Genomic DNA, 22,230 nt, shown 5'->3' on the forward strand with positions numbered 1-22,230 from the left:
TTATAGATAGTTTTTATTTACTTAGCTGCTTTCTAGGTGCAAGCTCCCCGTTGCCCTCGTTTACTTGTATTCCTTGTTGAGAGGCGTTTTCTTTTGGAAAACGGTCTCGTTTCTATGAGTTTTCGTTTTTTTGCCAAAAAAAAACACATATAGAAGCCAAAAACCAACTTGCAGAGCCTTCAATGCAATTCCAAATCGCTTTGTCAAGTAGAAAAGAGAATGATCTGCAATCTGCTCTAACATCCTTTTACAAGAGTTCTCGCGTTCAAACATCGCTAAGATATGACCACGTGAGTTGATCAAAGAAAGAGTAAAAAAAGATCGGGGATAGCTCAATTATGAGGTGTACATCAGATTAATATTACTTGCACTCAACAAATAACCACAAACAGCTCTAATTACATAACCACCTACAATGTTTAACATATTACATGCATCACCCCTGGATCTAACTAACCACAAACAGCTCTTATTCCACACAAAATACAGTATATCCAAATATAAGCTAATTAAATTACACATCTGGCTTACAACAGCTCCAAACCATATACATTAAAACTTCTGCACATGCATATAACACACATCACCATCACAATTATAACCATCATATCATCATCATTATCAACTATCAATATCAACATGGCTAATTACTTAACCACCCACAATGTTTAGCATTATTACATGCATCACCCCTGGATCTAACTAACTAACCACAAACAGCTCTTATTCCACACAAACTACAGTATCCATATATATATAAGCTGATTAATTTACACATATGACTTGCAACAAGTCCAAACCATAACAGATTAAGAGCATACACATCAGAAACAGGACTCGCACCATTCTTCAAGCGTCAGAGTTGCTACTCCGACATTCCTCATGTCGTAAAGATTGGCTGGTTGAAAATTTAGAAACATAAGTAGCAATTTGTAATAATCATAACGAGATAGAACGAAACATGCGGCAACATGCTTTAAGGATGTGGCTGTATTATTAGTGTAAGCATAATATTAGTTAGTAGTAATGATGAGATTTCACGAAACATCAAGTTCTTAATGTCATTATTCCTATATGCAAAATAATGACTTTGACCCAATCTAATATTATTCCAGCAGTGGCTTTAACACTTTATAGTAACATTATTTACAGTCTATAATCATTAATAACATGATTGTTTCATAATCCTTTATGAGCTCTTCAGAAAATGACAACTTGAACTATGAAACACTTTTTGGCAACCTACATTAAGTTTTGCTCTGAATAAAATGACGTCACATACCCTTCACTCCGTATAAAATGACGTCACATAGTAAAAGTGTAAAACAAATAATTATTTTAGAAAGTGTTTCATTTGAATCCGTTACATATGACATGACATGGTAATGTAGGACGGGGATTTTATGATCAGAAAGTTGAATTACATTAGAGAAGTATACGAGGGAAAAGCATGATATATAAATGGATCGACCCGAGTATCAACCCACTTAAATGGATCAATCCATTTGATAACTTAATCATCAATCAGATTGGTAAATCAAGTTTTGATATGTTGGATCATGTAAATCTAACAAAGCCCAATGACAAGCATACGACTTTACATACAAATCCAAACAACATTTTAATTACGAAATGAAGGTAAGTGGTAGTATGGCTAAAGATAGTAAGCATACCAGCATGTACATCAGGAGTAGCAGCAGCCGTGGCATCAACTATAACAGTAACAGACTTGTAATCAAGTTCTACAGCATCAAAAACCGTCTGCCTAATGCAATTTGGAGTTTGAACGCCTATAATATATCCAAGACACACAACTAAATTCATACAGTCAGTAATCAAGCAAATAATTGACAGAAAGTTGACATACCAACAACAGCTAAACTATCGATCCCTGCTCCTTGAAGAACCGAATGTAGATGTGTAGCAAAAAACGCACTAAACCGAGTCTTGACTACCTTATAGTCTTCTTCTTTAATAACAAGACCATCAACTAATTCTGCCCCTTTGCTCCCTTTTGAAGTTGGTTTCGGTTTCCCGTCACCATACAAATGCTTTCGAAATAACTCAACGTCTCTTCCTAATGGATCATGCTCTCTTACCACCTATATTGAAATCCTAAAGTATATGTATATCAACACATCACATAGACATACAGGCATCAAGCATTTAACCAACCCAACCACCAGGACTAAGGCCATATATCTATAGTCTTAAAACCTTTTATACGTAAATTGGAACTTTCGGTTATCGTTATTTGTATATGTAAATACCAGACTACCAGGTAACCTCTTAGTCCAGTATTTTTTGCTGGCGTGGCAGCCTATGTTAACATGTCATCGAATGTGTTAAATATTACAAGAGGTCTTATATGATAGTGAACAATATTTCATTGATTTAATAAACATACAAGACAAGCTATATCTAGATAAAAAGAGGACAATCGAAGAGTTTAACAATGAATATTAGGGCAAGCCAAACATCAAACTCCCTTAACATCCCGGTAGTTGGAGCGGGTGAGCATTACACGGTCAAACTAGGTCGAAATTCCTCAAAAAGTGTTGAAGGTAGGCCCTTTTTAAAGATATTTGCATGCATAGTGATACCGTGAGGGGACATGAAGAATACGAACGTGACCGGTGGCAAAAAGGTCTCGAACAAAATGAATGTTGATCTCATTGTGTTTTGTCCGTTGGTGCTGAACTGGATTAGTCGAAAGATAAACAATACTAACGTTATCACAATAAACAAGAGTGGCAGTGAATAAAGGGCAGTGAAGCTCATGCAAAAGATTGCATAACCAGAGGATTTAGCAACTGCATTAGCGACACCATGATACTCGGCCTCTACACTGGATCTCGATGGTGTGTGTTGTTGCTTCGACGACCATGATAGAAGGTTATTACCAAGAAAAGCACAGTACCCAGTCGACGTCCGAATATGCCACGAGATAAGTGGTAGGAGATGCAAAAAAACTGAAGTCCCATATCTAAAGTCCACCTAATGTAGAGAAGGATCCTCTTAAGAGCCGATAGATAAGGCTCCCGAGGATATGCATAAACAAACATATCTGCTGAACTGCATAAGAAATGTCGGTGCGTGTAAAAGTGACTAAAGAGCACCTGCAAGGCTGCAATACAAAGTTGGGTTAGATACCAGAGGTCCATCTGCCCGACCTTCGAGGCGGTGTTAACTAGAGTTCTGAAAGGGCTACACTGTAACATACAAGCGCGCTCAAGATTCTCAGTAGCATACTGCCTCTAGGATAGGAACATCCAGTATGAGTGCGAGTGACAGATATCCCCAAAAAATAGTTCAACAAGCATAATCTGTCATCGAAAATTCCAGATGAGGAGATGCAATGCCCGTTAAAGAAGGTCTGTAGAGGAAGCTATGAGAACAATATCATCAACATATAGCAACAAATAAGCTACGCCTGAGCCCTGTTAATAAATGAATAGGGATGAGTCACAACGACTATGGTGAAATCCTGCCCACTGAGCATAACTTGTAAATCGCTGAAACCATGTACGATGGGCCTTCTTGAGGCCATATAATGTTTTCTGCATGAGGCAGACATGATCTAGGTATCTTGAGTCCTGAAATTCAGGGGGTTGATGCATATAAACAATCTCTGTGAGATTACCGTTAAGAAATGCGTTCTTAACATCAAGGTGATAAATGGGCTGATGGCGGAAAAGCGCAAGACTGAGAACGGTACGAATGGTGGCCGACTTAATAATAGGACTAAAAGTCTCATCATAGTCAATCCCGACCTACTGACTGTGACCATTAGCAATAAGTCACACTTTATAGCGGCCGAGAGATCCATCTGCATTATACTTTTGACGGAAGAGCCACATAGAACGAACTATGTTCGCATCTGTTGAGCGGGACACAAGTGTCCACGTATTATTTTTAATCAAAGCATTGTATTCCTCATACATAGCATTTTGCCAGTTACGGTCGTGAAGAGCTAGAGGGTAGGATTTGGGTATGGGTGATATGTTAACACCTGTAGGTTTAGACGTTGGACATGTTAGGTTATTTCAATGCGAGAACGAGTTACCATAGGATGAGTAGACGTAGGATTGGGCGGTGGGGTCGTGGATTGAGTTGTTGAGTGTTTGGTCGTGGGTTGTGATGATGGGAATTGGGTCGGAGTTATGGTAGATTGGGATTGAGCCGGAGGAGGTGGAATAGTGGTCGCATCGGGTGAGGTGTTCAGAGATATGGGTCGTGAAATTGGATTCGGTCGTGGTGAGAGATGGGTCGAAGGTGGGGAACTAGAAGTGGTTGAGTTGAAGGTTGAGTATTAGAGCCGTCGAGGAAGGAGTATGACGGAGGCTGGTGAGGAGTCATGGAGGGAACGATCGAATGTTACGTGACGAGATATGATAATTATGTTTGTGGCGAGGTCTAGACAGCGGTAACCTCGGTGGTTGGAAGGGTATCCAATGAAAATACAAGGGGTGGAGCGAGGGAAAGTTTGTTGGTGGTGTTAAGACGAGGGTAGCACAAATACTAGAAGACTCGAAGGAAGGCATAATTTGGCTTGGAGTTAAACGGACAAGAGTGTAGTATATCAAATTTAGTGGCGGAGGAAGGAAGTATGCTATGATAGTTTAACAATAAATATTAGGGCAAGCCAAACATTAAACTCCCTTAACATTATACTCTTATGCATACAAATAACAATAATTTAAAGTTAATTTAAAGTTCGATAAATAGTATAGATAGAAGAATTATAGTAGAGTAATAGTGAATAGTGATACCCAAATAACAAGGAAGCCACGTTGTCTAGCAAAATCAACGGATTTGATAACGTTAGGGACGATAGCGAGACCACCATCAACACGCATTGACCCATCACTCAACACAAAATCATTCTGAAATTATAATTAATTAATAATAAACGATGAACTGATTGTTACTATTTGTTATTATTAGTTAAATAAAAATGGATAGAGACACGAAGTATAAGTATAAAAAAGGAAAAAAAAGAAAACGAGGAACATGACGTCACCTGCATATCGATGACAAGGAGAGCGGTGGTGTTGCAAGTTTGGTTAGCCGCCATTTTTGGTTTCTTTGTTTAGTGTGTGTTTGGTCTTTTTGAGTTAAGGATGTTTGGATGAGCTATCCGTGTTTTTTAATACCCCCTCCTACCGGGTAAAAGTGTGTACATAAAAGTGACTAGTAGATACTCGGTATAAGTTTTGAAAATCGCACCAACTACAGTTCTAAAATTTCAAGGGCGGTAATATGTACATAAACCACTTTTGTTATGTAAACAACTATGTTACTTTATAGTGTTATACAGTACAACATTATAAAGTATCATGGTTGTGTAAATAACGTTGAGGATTGTTCTTGGTCTCCCAACAGAGGTTTTGGTATGTTTGGTTGCAGTTTTATGTAGTTCCGTAGGAGTTTAGGAGCCTGCGGATTTTGGTGGATTACACACTGGGGGCTTCTGCGTTTGTTTGTAGATTTAGATATTTTTGAGGTGTTTAGTGGACGAAAGTGAATTTTGACTGATTTGGCTTGGAATAAAAAACACATTAAACAAATTTTAGAATCTAAAGCTTTCAGAAAAAATATATTTATGCCCCTTTATAAGCAACTATGAAAAATGATCAAGGTAAATGAAGTTGAATTAATTAATTGCTCGTGTTTCAAAGGAATGTTGATTCCTTTTTAAACGTACATGAAGCCCATTTTTAGCACTATTATTATATTATCCTGTTTGCTTGAACCGTTGCATTGCAACAACTGCTTCACTGCACTGGGAGCACCGGAATGATAGAGTAGCAGCGCACCGTATTCTAAGACAGTAATAACAGTACCCCTGTAATTAAAAAAAAAAAAAAAAAAAAAAAAAAAAAAAAAAAAAACCCACGTATATAGTTAATTTGGATAGATATTCAAGTATTCAATACAACAGTACATACTTCGGTAGTTTGATTCCAATTAAATTGTAAATGTTTACTAGGATCCTTACTACATAAATAGTGGATTCAATATTCAACACGACCAATGCGTATTGGCCTACTAACAAAAAATACCTGTCTAACTGTTGACAGAAACCAGCTTTGACCTGCTACCCAACCCACCCATTGTGCCCTCTCTATAAAGAAAAAAACAATGTTGCCCTACATTAAACATGGATTATGATAGGTGATGCTAGCAAGTCATCATGTAGCTGTGCTTGCAAGGAAGGGCAAGATAAACAGTTGTCGGATTTGTTTGCCAAATTGGGCAGTGTGTTTCATCTCCATCTGATCCTGAAGAGTTATTCTTTGAAAACGGACGAAGAAAATTCGTCATTGAAGCCAAATTGAGAAGAGGGAAAAGCAAAAACAACATTTCCTGTAAATTAAAATTGACAAGCACATGAAAATCAGAAACCGGAGAAATGGTAGTTGTAAAAAAAAAAAAAAAAAAAAAAGTAAACTGATAGCCAATATGGATCTGTTTGGGTTCGGTCGACCACCAACCATTTTGTGTTCATCTAGTAGTAGTTAAATTGATGCAAAACTGAGTATTATGTATCATCACAAAAACAATATCCTTACAACAATAGCCTCCTAATATCATACATAGAAGGCTGTATGCATTGAAACAAACGTTGGGTGAGATTTGACCCATTTAACCTTTTTTCCTGTTCGGCTAGATTTTCTCAATTTAGCTTGTTTGATATAAAATGTAATCAAAATTGACTCATTCGTGAATACATGGGTCGCAATTGCCACATCTGATACTCAGACAAGGATATTTCAAGGAGTGGGAGCAAGGGGTAGAACTTTCTGAGCATGGTGTACTATGTCATATGTACCTAAACGGCTAAACTGATAATATGATGTTTCAAATTAGTATGAAAATTACCGAGAACTCGTTCCAAACTAACAGCACAGCTCATATGACGACTGCCATAGACAAGTCTTGCTCGTAGCGCTCTCTCAATGAGATTCCTGTACCTGAATTGATAAAACAAAATCAATCAGTTGGGCAGTTTAAATGAACAAATGAATACTTGAATCGCATGTTACGTGCAGCAGGAATATTTATATCTATTTTCGAAAGATGCAGCCTAAAGTTCGATATAATTAGAATACTAACCCTGCAAACACTTTGTAAACCATTTTTTAAGATAAAAAATAATCTATTAATATGGTTACAAGAGCTAAATACTTTAACAAAACTCCAAACAGATTTAAGATATTTTGGATCCTGCATCCAGATACATGCCTGGAGGAGTTTAAACCATTCGGCAATTTGACCCTTTCACCTTTTAATTAGTGTTTTTACTTTACCCATTTCACCCACTAGAAATAAAACACAACCCAACTCAACCCATTCATAGATATTAGGTCAAAACAGACGACCATATAGAGTACCATCATAGGACTAGGATGGAAGTAATTCTCAATTAAATAATGGGATTCAGCAAACGATACCAGCATTTACTAACATAATAAAAAATCAACTAGACCATCTGAATCAAAAAGGTTGGAGTAAAATAGCATGCCTTCCTGTGTAAAGAAATACAAGTAGATTGGTGAAAGACGCGGCTTTACATAATCCTTCGATACGTTGTACTATAAGCCATGCTCGACGAGCTATTGACGTCTGCACAGTAAACAAACCACATTTTAAATGTATAAAATTCATTACAATCCTAATGTTTTTATGGAAATATGTTTGGTACCCGTTCAGAATCACCTCATTAACGGAAGGCGAAAAAGGAATGCAAGCGAGTCCATATATACTGACCACCAACTGTAGCAACACAATAACATAACTTCCGATAAACGGCAAGTCCAGGCCCCTCTAAACCCGTCCTAACTGTCGGTCGAATTTAATGAAGACCGTAAGGTTTACATCATACGCAAGCAGATAAACCTTCATGATACAATATACAGTTACAGAAACTACTTATGTGGCTGCAGGAAATTTTTTTTTTTTTTTTTTTTTTCTTTTTTTGCGTGTTGTTAGTGAACTACCACTCTACCAGCAAAGTTGTTAGCACCCAATATAAACCTTTGAACAAAGTTACGGAATCAGTTGGTTGGTGTTTAATTTGCATTAAGTGTCCCTACGGATATAGGTTTTATACAAGGTGAAAGTCCACAGGTATGATAGCATATAAAAAAACTGACGATTAGTTAACGTATCATATTTAAAACTAGTATCATACCTAAAAGTTAATTTTACCCTTATAGGTTGTATGAGTTAATTTTACCCTTATAGGTTGTATGAGTTAATTTTACCATAAGTTTCATAAGAACCTTTTGTGTCAAATTGCAGGCGAATTTACAAGTTACAAATAGTAGCTACATTAATTAAATCATCATTCTATAACAACCATAAACAAGTGTCATAAATTCCAGCTTGCATATTTTTAATTCCATAAACTCAAAGTTGATAAGCACATAACTAAAATTAACCTAAACAAACACAATATAAATGTATAATTGTGTGATACATAATTATGCGTGAGAAGACATTAAGCATACATAGCTGACATTTCAATATCAAGTCTCCCTGATTGCAATTGGATTGCATCCTGCACACATCATATAATAATTTATCTCCAATTCCCTATATTAATTAAAAAATTAAACAAAAAACTGAATTAATTAAATTGAATTGAGGAAGTGTACGAGTGGAGAAAGGGCGATTGATTGCCAACGAGGTGATAGTGATTCGTGAGCGTTGATTCGAGCTGTTTCATTTGGTGGAGGACTGTTTTTTTTTTTTTTTTTTTGGCTTGGTGGAGGACTGTTGTTAGTGGATGCTAGGGTTTTTTATTTTGTGTGAAAATGAAAACGGGACACCGGCACCGGCGAGACTGAGACCGGAGCGTTGGAATGTGAAATTGGACAAGATTGATTTTGGAAAACAGTAGCGGACAAAATAGATTTTTCATTTTGTGTCACTATACGAATTTTGATTTTATTTTATTTTATGTTTTTTGAAAACAATTATAAAATTAGAACGGATTTAAAGATCAACAAGTACAACTTATACTAAATATTCCATCAACGAGCACTAGTCAAGTTAACAACTAAACCAAATGGCTTACTAACGGTATGAACAGACCCATTTAATTTAGAAAACAACGTAAAACCAAGGCTAAAAGTAACGGAAACCTAAAATAATGGTCGCGCTAGCAAGAAACTGACAACAAAAACATATAGCATGTAACCTCCGAAAGCCTACCAAGCACCTGCCGGAATAAAGCACCGTGAAGAAAATCCGGTTACGAAGAATCGAGGCATAAAAACTACCAACCGAAAGAAACGAGCAACCAACGACCTCCACCTCAATACGCCACCAAACAAGATATCTACCAAAAAAGCACCAGATCTAAGCTACCTACGAAACCGGAATTCCAAGAAGGAACTCCTCGCCTGGCTTCGAAGCAAATAAGACCGGAGCAAAAGAAATCCGGCAACGAGCAAATTCCATGGAACATCCAAACACGAATGAAACTCAAACAACACGTAAAATCGGCGAAGGAGCAGCAATTCTAGCACCAAGCAAACCAACGAGGAAGAGAAATGAGAGGGAAGTTGTCCAAAGCGCGAAAAAAATTAAAAAAACGATGAACATCACGTAAACCAACAAACCAAAGACAACATACCCGAGAACGGCGATGAAAATCCGAGATCGATCGGTAGCATGTCACGTCAGAAAAGAAAAGAGGAGATAGGTCTGAACCACCGGCAAGATGCCGGTGGTTTCAGAAACAAATCAACTGGTAGCTACAAAACGGAAGGAAAATGATGAAGAAGTGAGGAAGAAATATGTGGTGAAGAAGGGTGACGGTGGTTTTAGAAAATTAGGGTTACAAAGGTGAATTTTAATTTTATTATGTTAATTAAATCAAGTACATTTGTTGCGATATTTTGGTAGTGGATCATGTCCTATTGGTTGATCGTGCAGCTCTATGGGTATTTATGTAGTTAGTTGTTTTTGTTCCTTCGTAGACCTGGTTAGGCTAGTTAGCGTGTAGCTAGGCTCGGACATAGTTAACGTGTAGCTCGTTTGTTAGATTTTTTTTTTACTATACTCGAGCCTTATTGTGTCGTCTGTATTCCTGTTTGTTTCCTTCATATTCCGATGATGGGTATAGATTATTTTTTTCAAGAAAAAAATCCCATTAGTTGAGGTTAAAGTGAATGATTTTTATGATTCTGCATAAACCTCATGTCACGGGTTATTTGGTTGTGTTCTTGTTTGCTCAATTCTTGAGGGTTATAACAGATTATTGGCAGTGCTGCTCATTCAGCGGAGTTCGTTTTGGTTTCACCTTTTGCCGAGCCTGCCTTGTTTTTTCCCGTTTTGTGCGGATCGAATAAGGGGTGTTCCAGCTAAGTATATATTCGTCTGAGAGCATCCATAAGATAACCGGGCTAGGTTCTCTCTGTGGCCAAATCTTTCGACCATCTCGGTAGTATCGGAACGCTTTTCGCGTTTATAAAATATGGAAGTTGGTGTAGGCTAATTTATCCATCAAAAATTTTAGGCTCAACATTAGTTGAACCTCGCCGGGGAAGGGATGTGTGATCCCTTTAGGGTATCCAAATTGAATTCGAGAATAAGGTGGAGAAGAGAGTCAGTCAGTTTAGATGTTATGCCTCAATAATAAAAGTGGCAGTGTGCTTCCTCAAAAATCTTATTTTGACCGAGTATTATGGTGGATGTTGAATACATGTGCTTTACTTACAATGAGGAAAAAAATCCGTGTTTCACTGCGGAGTGGCTTCGGTCGGTTAACGGTAGGTGAATTTAATCGATTAGCGGTCGGTTAGTTTGACGTTTAAAAACTAACGATATGAAAAAGGAAGTGAAAAAAAGTTGCAAAGAAAAGAGAAAAATACCCCGAATTTGGGGGTATTTACAGAGATGCAACTGCGAACACTGACATAAATGAGGATTAGTATAGTTATACTCCCTCCGTCCCATATTAATAGTCCACATTACCTTTTTTGTCTGTCCCAAATTAATAGTCCAATTCCATAAATGGAAAAGAATAATTAGTTGAAGTACTTTTATACCCTTGCTTTATTTAAGTAAGACAAAAGTATATGTATAAAGTATTGGGTAAAACTGAAAAGTAGACAAAAAGTACATGTAACAGTCACTTTTTCTTAAACTGTATGTTTTTGTCTGTGGACTATTAAATTGGGACGGGGGGAGTAAGATTTAACGATTGTCAGCCTCGGGCATCAACCGCATAACTTGTGCAAACCATGGGGGACCAACAACGTCAAGAAAAGTTAAGGGTAAACATGCAATTTGGTACATTTTACAGGGACCAAAGGCGTAATTATGTGTAAATAAAAAAGTGAAATGACAAAGATGCCCTTATAAATAGTGTCATGCTCATGCCAATTAGTATTATAGTATAGTATAATTTATTTACTTTAAATACAAGTTGTGATTGAAAAGAAAAAAGAGACTCTGGTGTTATTTTTCATGCATTGTAACTTGGAGAAAAAATAATAAAAACATAAAGCAATTGCCCCACTATACTTTATCTCCTCTGTTTTATTCAACAACAACAACAACAACAACAACAACAGTATCCAATACTACTTGAGTGGTGTATGGGGGAGGTGAGATGTAGACAATCCTTCCTTTATCCGAGAATAAAAACAAGTCATTTCTCTACCCAGAAAAGTAGAGAAAGTCATCCCTCTCTTTATTCGGCGGATAAAGAGATTGCTTCCGAGTGGACCTCCGGCCTTTTTAAAAAAAATAATAATAAAAAAATAAAAAAATAGTAAAAAAATAATAAATAAATGAATACATAAAAATTGAGACGCCATGAAAATGGTAGAATCAAATTTTCATGGGTTTAAAAGCCTGCCTGAAAATCAATTTAGGCTCTAAGCGGCAGTCAAGACGCCACTTAATCGACGTTTGGTGTTGCCTCAATAAATAAAGCCAAGGGACCTTGTAAACAGAACAAAAAAGGTATGCCGGATGGAAGTTGTTGCACAAGCAAAGAGCCAACCACCCGTAACAAACCAAAGCACCACTCATGCACCTTTACGGTAGACATCCCCGAAGCCACACAACTAAAAGAAAACCACTCAAGCTCATGAGCAAAGAAGGTTGTCCTCAGCCATAATGACCCCAGGATGCACCGAACGATACGAGACACACACACACCCACACACCCACCACACACACACGCACCCATCTATACACACCCCCATACACACACACCCAATAAAACATAAACCTATATACAAACTAGCATACAACCGTACATAAACATACCTACATACCTGCAAGAACACGTACCTACGTACATACAAACACCAACAAAACAAGCAAAAACATGCATACAAACCTGCAAAAAAAAAAACAGCCTCGCAAAAATACATAATCAAAACCTACAATTCTTCAAAAAACAGAAAACCTACAAACATAAACATAAAAAATCTACACTACAAAACCTACATACATACCTCCCAAAAACAAACGTACAAACCATGCATAAATATCAACAAACAAACGTGCATACAAACACCAAAAAACAAAAACCTACTCGTCTACTAGTACTAGTAAATGTAAATAATAAAAAAAGGTAATGATAATGATACTAGTAATAATAGTAATAATTATAATAATAATACAAGTACAAGTAGTAGTAAAATAATAGTTAATAGTAATAAACATAATAATAATAGTAATAATTATAATAAAAATTAATAATACAAATAATAATAATAATAATAATAATAATAATACTAATAATAATAATAATAATAATAATAATAATAATAATAATAATAATAGTAATAATAATAATAATAATAATAATAATAATAATAATAATAATAATAATAATAATAGTTTTAGTAAAAGTACAGTAATAGTATTGCTAAGAGTATAGTAGTAGTACAAATGATAATAATACTAATAGTAATAATAATAAACATAATAATAATAATAATAATAATAATACTAATAATAATAATAATAATAATAGTAATATTAGTAAAAAATATAGGAATAGTACAGAGTAGTAGTGATAATAATAATACAAATAGTAATAGTAAAAATAATAATAATAATAATAATAATAGTAATAATAAAAATAATAATAGTAATACTAATAATAATAATAATAATAATAATAATAATAATAATAATAATAATAATAATAATAATAATAATAATCCTAATAATAAAACTAGTAAAAAAAAATAATAATAATAATAATAAAAGGAAAGTAACCCTACTCGACTATTCTAATTCTAGCCCTCCACGCACCCCTATCAGAAGTCATGTCCTCGGTCAACGAAAGCTCCCTCATGTCGAGCCTTAGTCTATCCATCCACCTACGAGTAGGTCTACCCCTTCTCCTAACGCCAACGACCGTGAGTGCCTCGACTCTCCTAACCGGTGCAATACTTGGTCGCCTCATCACATGCCCAAACCATCGAAGTCGTTCTTCTCTTAGCTTGTCGATGATGCTACCGACCCCAAGGTCTTCCCTAAACACCCCATTTGGGATCATATCTAACATGGTTTTACCGCACGTCCACCTAAGCATCCTCATTTCTGCCACTTCCATCCTTATCTCTTGGGCCTTCGTCATTGGCCAACATTCCGATCCGTACAACATGGCAGGTCTAATTGCCACCTTGAAGAATTTCCCTTTCAATTTGAACGGTATCTTCTTGTCACACAAGACCCCTTTCGCTGCTCTCCACTTCATCCAACCTACCTTAATACGATGAGTCACGTCCTCTGTTTTATTCGTTGCATAATATCTAACAATAGGAAACTATCCAAAATGTTCAGCATCCTTACGAATACGTTGTGTCTTCTATTCGTAACGGATCACTTAGTGAGTTGGCTTGATTAATAATTACTTATTAGATATTACTAGCTTAGTGCCCGCGAATTCGCGGGGCTACTTTATTGGATTGTGGAGGTATTGGTTTTACGTGAGTAAACGTGAATAATTTTTTTATTTTGCATGTGTTGTAGTAATCTCGACATTCAGATAAAATTTCAATGTAGTTATTGAGCAAAGTAGAACCAAAAAACGCATATCTCCGGGTACAAAAGATTCGTTGTATAGTAATTTAAAACGTAGGTCAATATTTCAAGTAAAATAGATTTAACAAAGATATATCTATGTCTTAAAAGGATGTTGACACACAAAAGTCAATATTTCAAGTAAGTATTCAAAGCACAACGGAACAGTATACAAAATTACACAATTTTTATTCATTGAACAGCTACAAACCTCATTAAACTCATAGCATAGTGTGTACAATAAACCCATCTACAACAGTAATACCATTTGACTCTTACTCTGAACACTTTGACTTAAATACACACCACGACTTAGATATACACCTACTAAAAACCAAACCTGTAAATAATCAAACACAATCCAAAGCTAAATACACCAAACTTAGCGCTTTCAAATCCATCTAAGCAACTTGGATATTGATCGTAAATAAAAAACAATATGAACGAATTCACCAAAACCCATGCCATGCTCATTAACTTCTGTGGACTGCAAGCAAAATTTCATAAATTCAAGAATTTAACCAAAATCTGAAAAATGGCAATTCTAATATGATTCCCAATATGGAAGAATTTAAATAAGAAAATGTAACTTAACTTACAAATCCTAACAGTTCTTCAGATGATTCCAACATGAGATACAAATAATTTATCTAAAGTACATGTCAATAACACATATTCAATATTTAACTGAAATAAAACAAAAGCAACTAGAAATCGATATAGAAATCACATCATATCCCTTTCTTTGAATCTTCAGCAAACTAAGTTTCTTCGACGTCTATTCAAGTATCAATATCAGAAACAGCTTAACGTATCATCTTTGAGAATTAATGCTTCAGTATTTGAGGTGGAAAACAAATCATATAAAGCAATTGAAATATCACCAGCAATATCATAGCTCAATATGTAAAACCTACAACAAATGAAGAACAAACTCACTAAACACATAAATCAATTAAAGGGAAATGCTGCTATAGAAAACTAAATATATTTTTTTCATTGATAAATATATCATGGTGACAAAATATGAAACTGAAACCTAAATTACAAACACAACCATAAACTTACATCATCACCACCATACGTCCATACTGTCCAGACATAATAACTAAAAAGGTAAAGAAAAATATTCACTAAGTTAATAAAGATAAAATGCTCACACAAATGATCAAATCAGATTATTGCCAAGCAAACTACATTTGTGCTCAGTTTATCGCATAGCCATTTTCAATTTACATCTATAGGTACTTTGTTCATTCCTGTGGCTTACACCCACTAAATCAAGTACTACTAAAAACAGAATTCAGGTACTAAGCAAAAACTCTTTTAGAAATCAAGCTCGTAAAAACTGAACATAAAAAACTCTTATAGAAACCAAGCACCTACATTTAATCCAACACACACATAAAAAAAGAGATTCTGTTAAAAAGGTAATTCATACTTTCAAATTTATGGTTACATCTCATAGCGTGGAAGCTGTGTGTGAAAATTCGTCTCTTATATGCTCATTAAATCCAACACAAAATCTAGTTGGTAGGCTAGCTGGTATAATGACCTATCGCTACTTATGGTTCCTGGCAGAAAATACAACTTTTACAAAGATATGGTAGCTCATGGTTTATGGCATGTTTAATACTCACAAATACTTGGTGTTCATACAGTGTGACACTAATTATAATTACAATCAATAAGTATCTAGGTATTGAGCTCCCATGCTTCAATGGTATCTCCTGATTTAGCTCTGACTTTATTTAGTTCAAATTATTTCTACTATTTTCTAAAATGTAAATAGCGTAGATACAAATCTTCTTGTGTAATCTATTGATAAAGCTAAAAAGGAACATATATTTCATAGCAAAATCCCCCAAGAAAGACAAGATTTTAGTTGCAATTGTTCCATTTTCGAGTAATATTCGTTTATTTTAAATAAGTGCGAAGACAAAAGGCGAAAACGAAGATTTGAAGACGCAAAGGTCCAAAAAGCTCAAAAGTACAAGATACAATCAAAAAAGTTCAAATTATTGATGAAGAACGTCTAAAAATGACAAGAGTACAAGTTACAAAACGCAAAGTACACGATATAAAATTGTACGAAAGGGCGTTCGAAAATCCGGAACCGAGGCATGAACCAACTTTCAGCGCTCGACGCAACGGTGTAAAAATTACGAGTCAACTATGCACAAGAATAAAATATAATATTTAAATAATTCATAATAAGAATAATATTAAATAATAAAAAGTTGTTAATTGAGCATAGTTCAGGGGTCGTAAATGAAAATTTCAATTCTAATTTCGCTATAAAAGCGATGATTTACGATCAATTTGAGGATACTTATTTTTCGATCATTTTTTTCTATCTTTTTCTTACTTTTCTATATCAAATATCAATATCTATATTTATAATTCTCTATCATAATGTTAATGTAATCAGATATAACAATAATCTTAATTTTAATTTTAAATTATGATAATAATAAGATTTATGATAGAGATCGTTTGAGTGTGTAAGTCGAAATTCTGTCCGTGTAACGCTACGCTATTTTTAATCATTGTAAGTTATGTTCAACCTTTTTACATTAATGTCTCGTAGCTAAGTCGTTATTATGCTTATTTAAAATGAAGTACTCATGATGTTGGGCTAATTACTAAAATTGGGTTATTGAACTTTGGATCATAATTAAGGTTTGGGCAAAAGACCGACACTTGTGGAAATTGGATTATTGACTATTAATAGATGGGGGGTATTGTCTAATTGAGTGACAACTCATTGGACGTTCAAATTAATTAACCTAATAATTAATAATGATTATGGTTGTCCTATTTAGTGACGTTCATATGGAATCTGTTATAATCATTTAATTAATCAATTGGGTTGGGTAATTGATTATTCATTCTGATCAAGTGGATGAATTAATATTCATAAACTAATTAAAACAGGGGTGGATTACATACATTGATAACTGGTGTAATTGTTGACAGAAGTGATAACTGCGTCACAGTTTAAATCCTTAATCAGTTGGAATATTTGACTTCGGGTATAAGGGTAATTTGACGAGGATACTCTGTGATGACCCGGAAATTTCGACTAAATTTAAACTTAATCTTAAATGATTAATGACTTCGACACGATAAGCAAAGCCTATGAAGTTGAATCTCAAAGTTTTGAACTATTCAATTACCCTTCGGTTGTTCTCAACGATTCACGAACCATTATATGTAAACAGATACATATATATACTATAACTTGAAAACGTAACAAAGTTTTAATTGCATGATACCGTACATTAAACTTATTGGTTTATATATCTATTTGAATATATATGATTTCAAGTTATTTAGTAAACGATAGTAACATTCGATTATTGATTCGATTGATATTTAGATAAGTTAACTAAAACGTTTAAGATGAACAAGTAAAATACTAATTTGCTACAGTATTTTCAAATTGCTACAGTACCCAAAATGCTACAGTGTTTTCAAAAATCACTATTTGCTACAGTGAAATTGACTTTGATACAGTGAATTTGCTACAGTATTTTAACGGGTAGGTAATACCCTAGAAATATATAAATTCCACATTAATATGTTACACTATACATTCTTCAATTCTGATTCAGCAATCATTAACTATACTGCTCAAACCTATAGATATACGTATCTGTTCATCGCAGAATAACCATTTTCATTCAATTTCATATTCTGATTTCGATAGATCAGAATCCAAGTCAAGATTAAACGAAAAACATCACTCTTAGATTCCTACATCTTTCAAAACCATGCTTCGAAAACCATGCTTTGAATTCAGAACAGTACTAGAACATCATATGATTACATTTTGCGTCCAAACCCATCAAAATTATTGGAAACACTTCAACTAATGAACAAACGAGAAGACAAACCAACTACACAATATCTACGAGAAGAAAGATTTGTACTTATAATCATACATCTGGAAAGCTCTCGAAACCTAAGTAAAACTTTAACACGTATCTGTGATAAATCCTTCGGCATTATTATTACTGAAAATAATCTTACAATTCCTTTTCAAGTATCCAGTTTTGTCACAACTTCAGCAAGTCAACTTCATTTGGATAAGCCTTAATTAAACCTTGACATATAGGATTACCCTTTCTATTGTTGTTACCGGGGAACCTTTTATATCCCATCATATTAGCAGTAAATGTACCAGCGACTCCGTCACTCTGCTATTTAAATCTCTCCGGAAATCACTATATATACCTTGAAATCTGATCATGTACTCATCCACATCTTGTAACGGTAATTGCCATACCAACCACCGGGAATTAACAATCAGTATTTTGAATCTCGCAGCGTTTTCTACGACAACAGTTATATATAAACATATAACATCTATCTTCTAGACTTAGATACTTCGAATGTGAAGTTTCTGAAAAACACCCCAAACTGTGAAACTAGTCCTCCTAATTTTGGAAAAATGCTGATAAAGCAGCAAAAACGGTAAACGACTTTAACAGTCAAAAGTTTGATGATAAAGAATAGTATGGTGGTAAAGCTGAGAAAAAGAGAAGGTTTGGAATTGAAAAACGGATTGAGCAAACCATAAAGGAGACTGTGGACAAGTCACAGGGACTAAACTTATACATAAAGAATCTAGATGATTCTGTTTTTGATGAAATATTTAGCGAATATCTTGCTCCTTACTTATTTCAAATTCTTGCGGAACATATTCTTCATCATCCTTCGATATTAGAAATTCTAAGATATTATCATATCTTTCATTATAAATATCGAATATCTTCGATATTTCTGAAGATATCTTCATAACTATTATCATCCGAAATTATTTATCTCTTCACGCTATCTGTGTTACATCATAAAAGAAACTATTTTAGTTTCTAAAATCTGAAAAATTAAAAAAAAAAAAATGGATGTTTTGAAGTAGTGTTGGGAACTGAAGCATGAGTTAATATAATATAATGACACTTGATCAACGTGATTATATTACAATAAATCATGCTGAGTTTCTAATGGAACGTGATAAAGGTTCACAGATCCCACCCTCATCATGAACCATGTTACATAACTCTTTTAACCTCTAAACATATCAAGAAAATATTTTTCTTGATGATTCGGTCTTTTCCGGATAATCTGGTAATTTGACAAATCAAGATCGTGCCATTACGATTACCTTCTCAGAACAATAACTATGTTCATCCAAAACTCTATACCTACGAATTCTGGACCATTACAAGAGATGCCTAATCGCAAGAAGAAGAAACGAAGGGACAAAGCTCCGAAATAGAAATTGGAGTATAAATCGCAGCAAATAGGAGGGAGTATTAACTGTGAATGACAATGATTATAGAAGACAGGAGTAGGGACATTAAAATATAAGGGGAGATATAAAGCCCGATAACAAACCTGAAATTACAAACCGTGTATATCAATGCGTATAGCAATATAAAGACACGGGAGAATGATAAATACAACAATCCCTAGAGCATAATAGAAATAAACAGATTCTTCTGGTGGGAGCTGGAAAAGAAGGATGATTGTGGCAAACGTCAATATTAGGTCAAGAACCAGAACTGGATTGAGCATTTTCACAATTTTTTTTTTTTATGTATTAATTGGGGAAGAAAGTTTTAAGGGTGGTGAATATTATGAAATGGAAGAAGTCAATTTATAATGGAAATACCGGACAAAGTAGCCAGGGCAGGTTACCACATTTAATTAAAGTGGATCCTAATTTCCTTAAATCCCGGTGAATCAAATCCTGTATATATTTCAAAGATTTTCTTTTAATTTCCTTGAATTCCGGAAATCAAACGTTACTACGTCAAGAGATAAGACGAATCTCTATTCTCCATTTCACTCTATTACGATAACTTCTCTCATACGCTTCGAGTAATTGGATTGTTTTATCCATATTATTCAACGGTGATAAAAATTCTATTTATCAACACATATTCGTCATGAAAACATTTTTATTGTTAGCCATGACGACCTCACTCAAATTTCGAGACGAAATTTCTTTAACGGGTAGGTACTGTGATGACCCGGAAATTTCGACTAAATTTAAACTTAATCTTAAATGATTAATGACTTCGACACGATAAGCAAAGCCTATGAAGTTGAATCTCAAAGTTTTGAACTATTCAATTACCCTTCGGTTGTTCTCAACGATTCACGAACCATTATATGTAAACAGATACATATATATACTATAACTTGAAAACGTAACAAAGTTTTAATTGCATGATACCGTACATTAAACTTATTGGTTTATATATCTATTTGAATATATATGATTTCAAGTTATTTAGTAAACGATAGTAACATTCGATTATTGATTCGATTGATATTTAGATAAGTTAACTAAAACGTTTAAGATGAACAAGTAAAATACTAATTTGCTACAGTATTTTCAAATTGCTACAGTACCCAAAATGCTACAGTGTTTTCAAAAATCACTATTTGCTACAGTGAAATTGACTTTGCTACAGTGAATTGCTACAGTAACTTTGCTACAGTAACACTATTTCAAAATGAAAATGTATATATTATATATATATTAACAAATAGCGAGACGATGATTTATAGAAGTAAATGACCAAAATATTTGAAAGTTTAAGATATACTATGAGTGGTATAGTTTATGGATAATTTAAGACTATATTTTGACAAAGGTACGCGACACGAAACGTAAAATGCAAGTTTTCTAAAGGTACGAAAGGACATTCGAAAAACTGGAACCGGGACATAAGTCGAGTGATGACGTACGACTTATCGGAACAAAAATTACAAGTCAACTATGCACGTGAATTTAATATAATATATAATTAATTATTTAAATTATATATATTATATTAATATTGTATCATGTCGACAAACAAATGCACAAATGATTCTGAGCTGGAAATTGAGGCCATGCGATCGCATGGCCATCATGCCCAAAATCCATGCGATCGCATGAGGCAAAATTTCAGGCCAAGTGCTATAAATTCTCGAGTTTTGGCCAGATAAATCACACACACATATATATTATTTTTACTCCGTATTTATTTATTTTATTATTATTATTATTATTATTATTATTATTATTATTATTATTATTATTATTATTATTATTATTATTATTAATAATAAGATTATTATTAATCTTATTATTTTTATTATTAGTGTTATTATTTTTGCGATACAAAAATAATAATGTACATAAAATATTACGACGGAGTGCTGTCCAAGTAATTTTTCAAAACGAGTTTCCGAGAAAGCTAGAGCTAAGGAAAATATGGGTTATTGCCAAGGAGGTTATGGGTAATATTCGGGGGTATTTTTGTGAATCAAACCTATTGCTTATTATCTCCAATGCGTCTACGTGCTTTCCTGCAATATTGTATATCAATATTAAACTGTGAGTTTCATTATTCCCTTTTTAATTGCTTTTGCAATATATATTTTTGGGCTGAGAATACATGCGCTGTTTTACTAAATGGATACAAATACTAAAACTGATTTTTTGTGAGTTTCATATGATCCCTTTTACTCAATATATTTTTGGGCTGAGAATACATGCGACTGTTTATAAATACTGAAAATACTAGATTTATATGCGTGAGTTTCATTTGCTCCCTTTTTAATTGCTTTTGCAATCTATATTTTTGGGCTGAGAATACATGCACTTTATTTTAAACGCAATGGATACAAGTACATACTAAATTCTACACCGAGTTTGAACCGAAAATCCCTTAGCTTTGGTAACTAGTAACTGCCGGTTATAAGAACTGGTGGGCGCGAGTAGTAGTATATGGATCCATAGGGCTTGACATCCCCGTCCGAGCTAGAGCGCTAGCCTTTTAACGGACGTATGCTATTTGATAAGCGTACACGTTGGTTTGCGTGTATTATTAAGATGATTATACAAAGGGTACAAATTATATATACGTTAAAGTTTAGTTACCAGGGTGCTCAACTTTGTAGAACCGATTGATAAACGTTTCGGATGAAACAACTGAAATCTTGTGATTCCCCTTTTATGTAAAACCTATTGATAAACGTTTTGAATAAAACAACTGAACTTTTGTAATCCACATTGATATACGGATTATGTGTAATATTAAAACTATGAACTCACCAACCTTTGTGTTGACACTTGAAGCATGTTTATTCTCAGGTTTC

General features: G+C 34.3%; 1 protein-coding gene and 1 pseudogene across 2 annotated transcripts; both read right to left on the bottom strand.

Moving 5' to 3' along the window:
- Nucleotides 1-403: 403 nt before the first annotated feature.
- LOC139871659 (probable inactive nicotinamidase At3g16190) lies at nt 404-5,530 on the bottom strand. 2 transcript variants are annotated; one of them, XM_071859376.1, is made up of 5 exons: nt 5,024-5,503; nt 4,773-4,886; nt 1,868-2,102; nt 1,674-1,790; nt 405-898 (listed from the first exon to the last, which is right to left on the bottom strand). In XM_071859376.1, exons 1-5 carry the CDS (start codon nt 5,075-5,077, stop codon nt 825-827), a joined length of 594 nt encoding a protein of 197 aa, XP_071715477.1. In that variant the 5' UTR covers nt 5,078-5,503; the 3' UTR covers nt 405-824. The 2 variants fall into 2 exon arrangements, with proteins under 2 accessions (XP_071715478.1, XP_071715477.1); XM_071859377.1 differs by lacking the exon at nt 4,773-4,886 and having other exon boundaries at nt 404-898; nt 5,024-5,530.
- A 332-nt stretch (nt 5,531-5,862) lies between these two features.
- On the bottom strand, nt 5,863-8,899 carry LOC139871658 (peroxisome biogenesis protein 2-like; annotated as a pseudogene).
- Nucleotides 8,900-22,230: the final 13,331 nt, after the last annotated feature.

This window comes from Rutidosis leptorrhynchoides, chromosome 10, assembly GCF_046630445.1.
Source record: "Rutidosis leptorrhynchoides isolate AG116_Rl617_1_P2 chromosome 10, CSIRO_AGI_Rlap_v1, whole genome shotgun sequence".
NCBI classification, from domain to species: domain Eukaryota; kingdom Viridiplantae; phylum Streptophyta; class Magnoliopsida; order Asterales; family Asteraceae; genus Rutidosis; species Rutidosis leptorrhynchoides.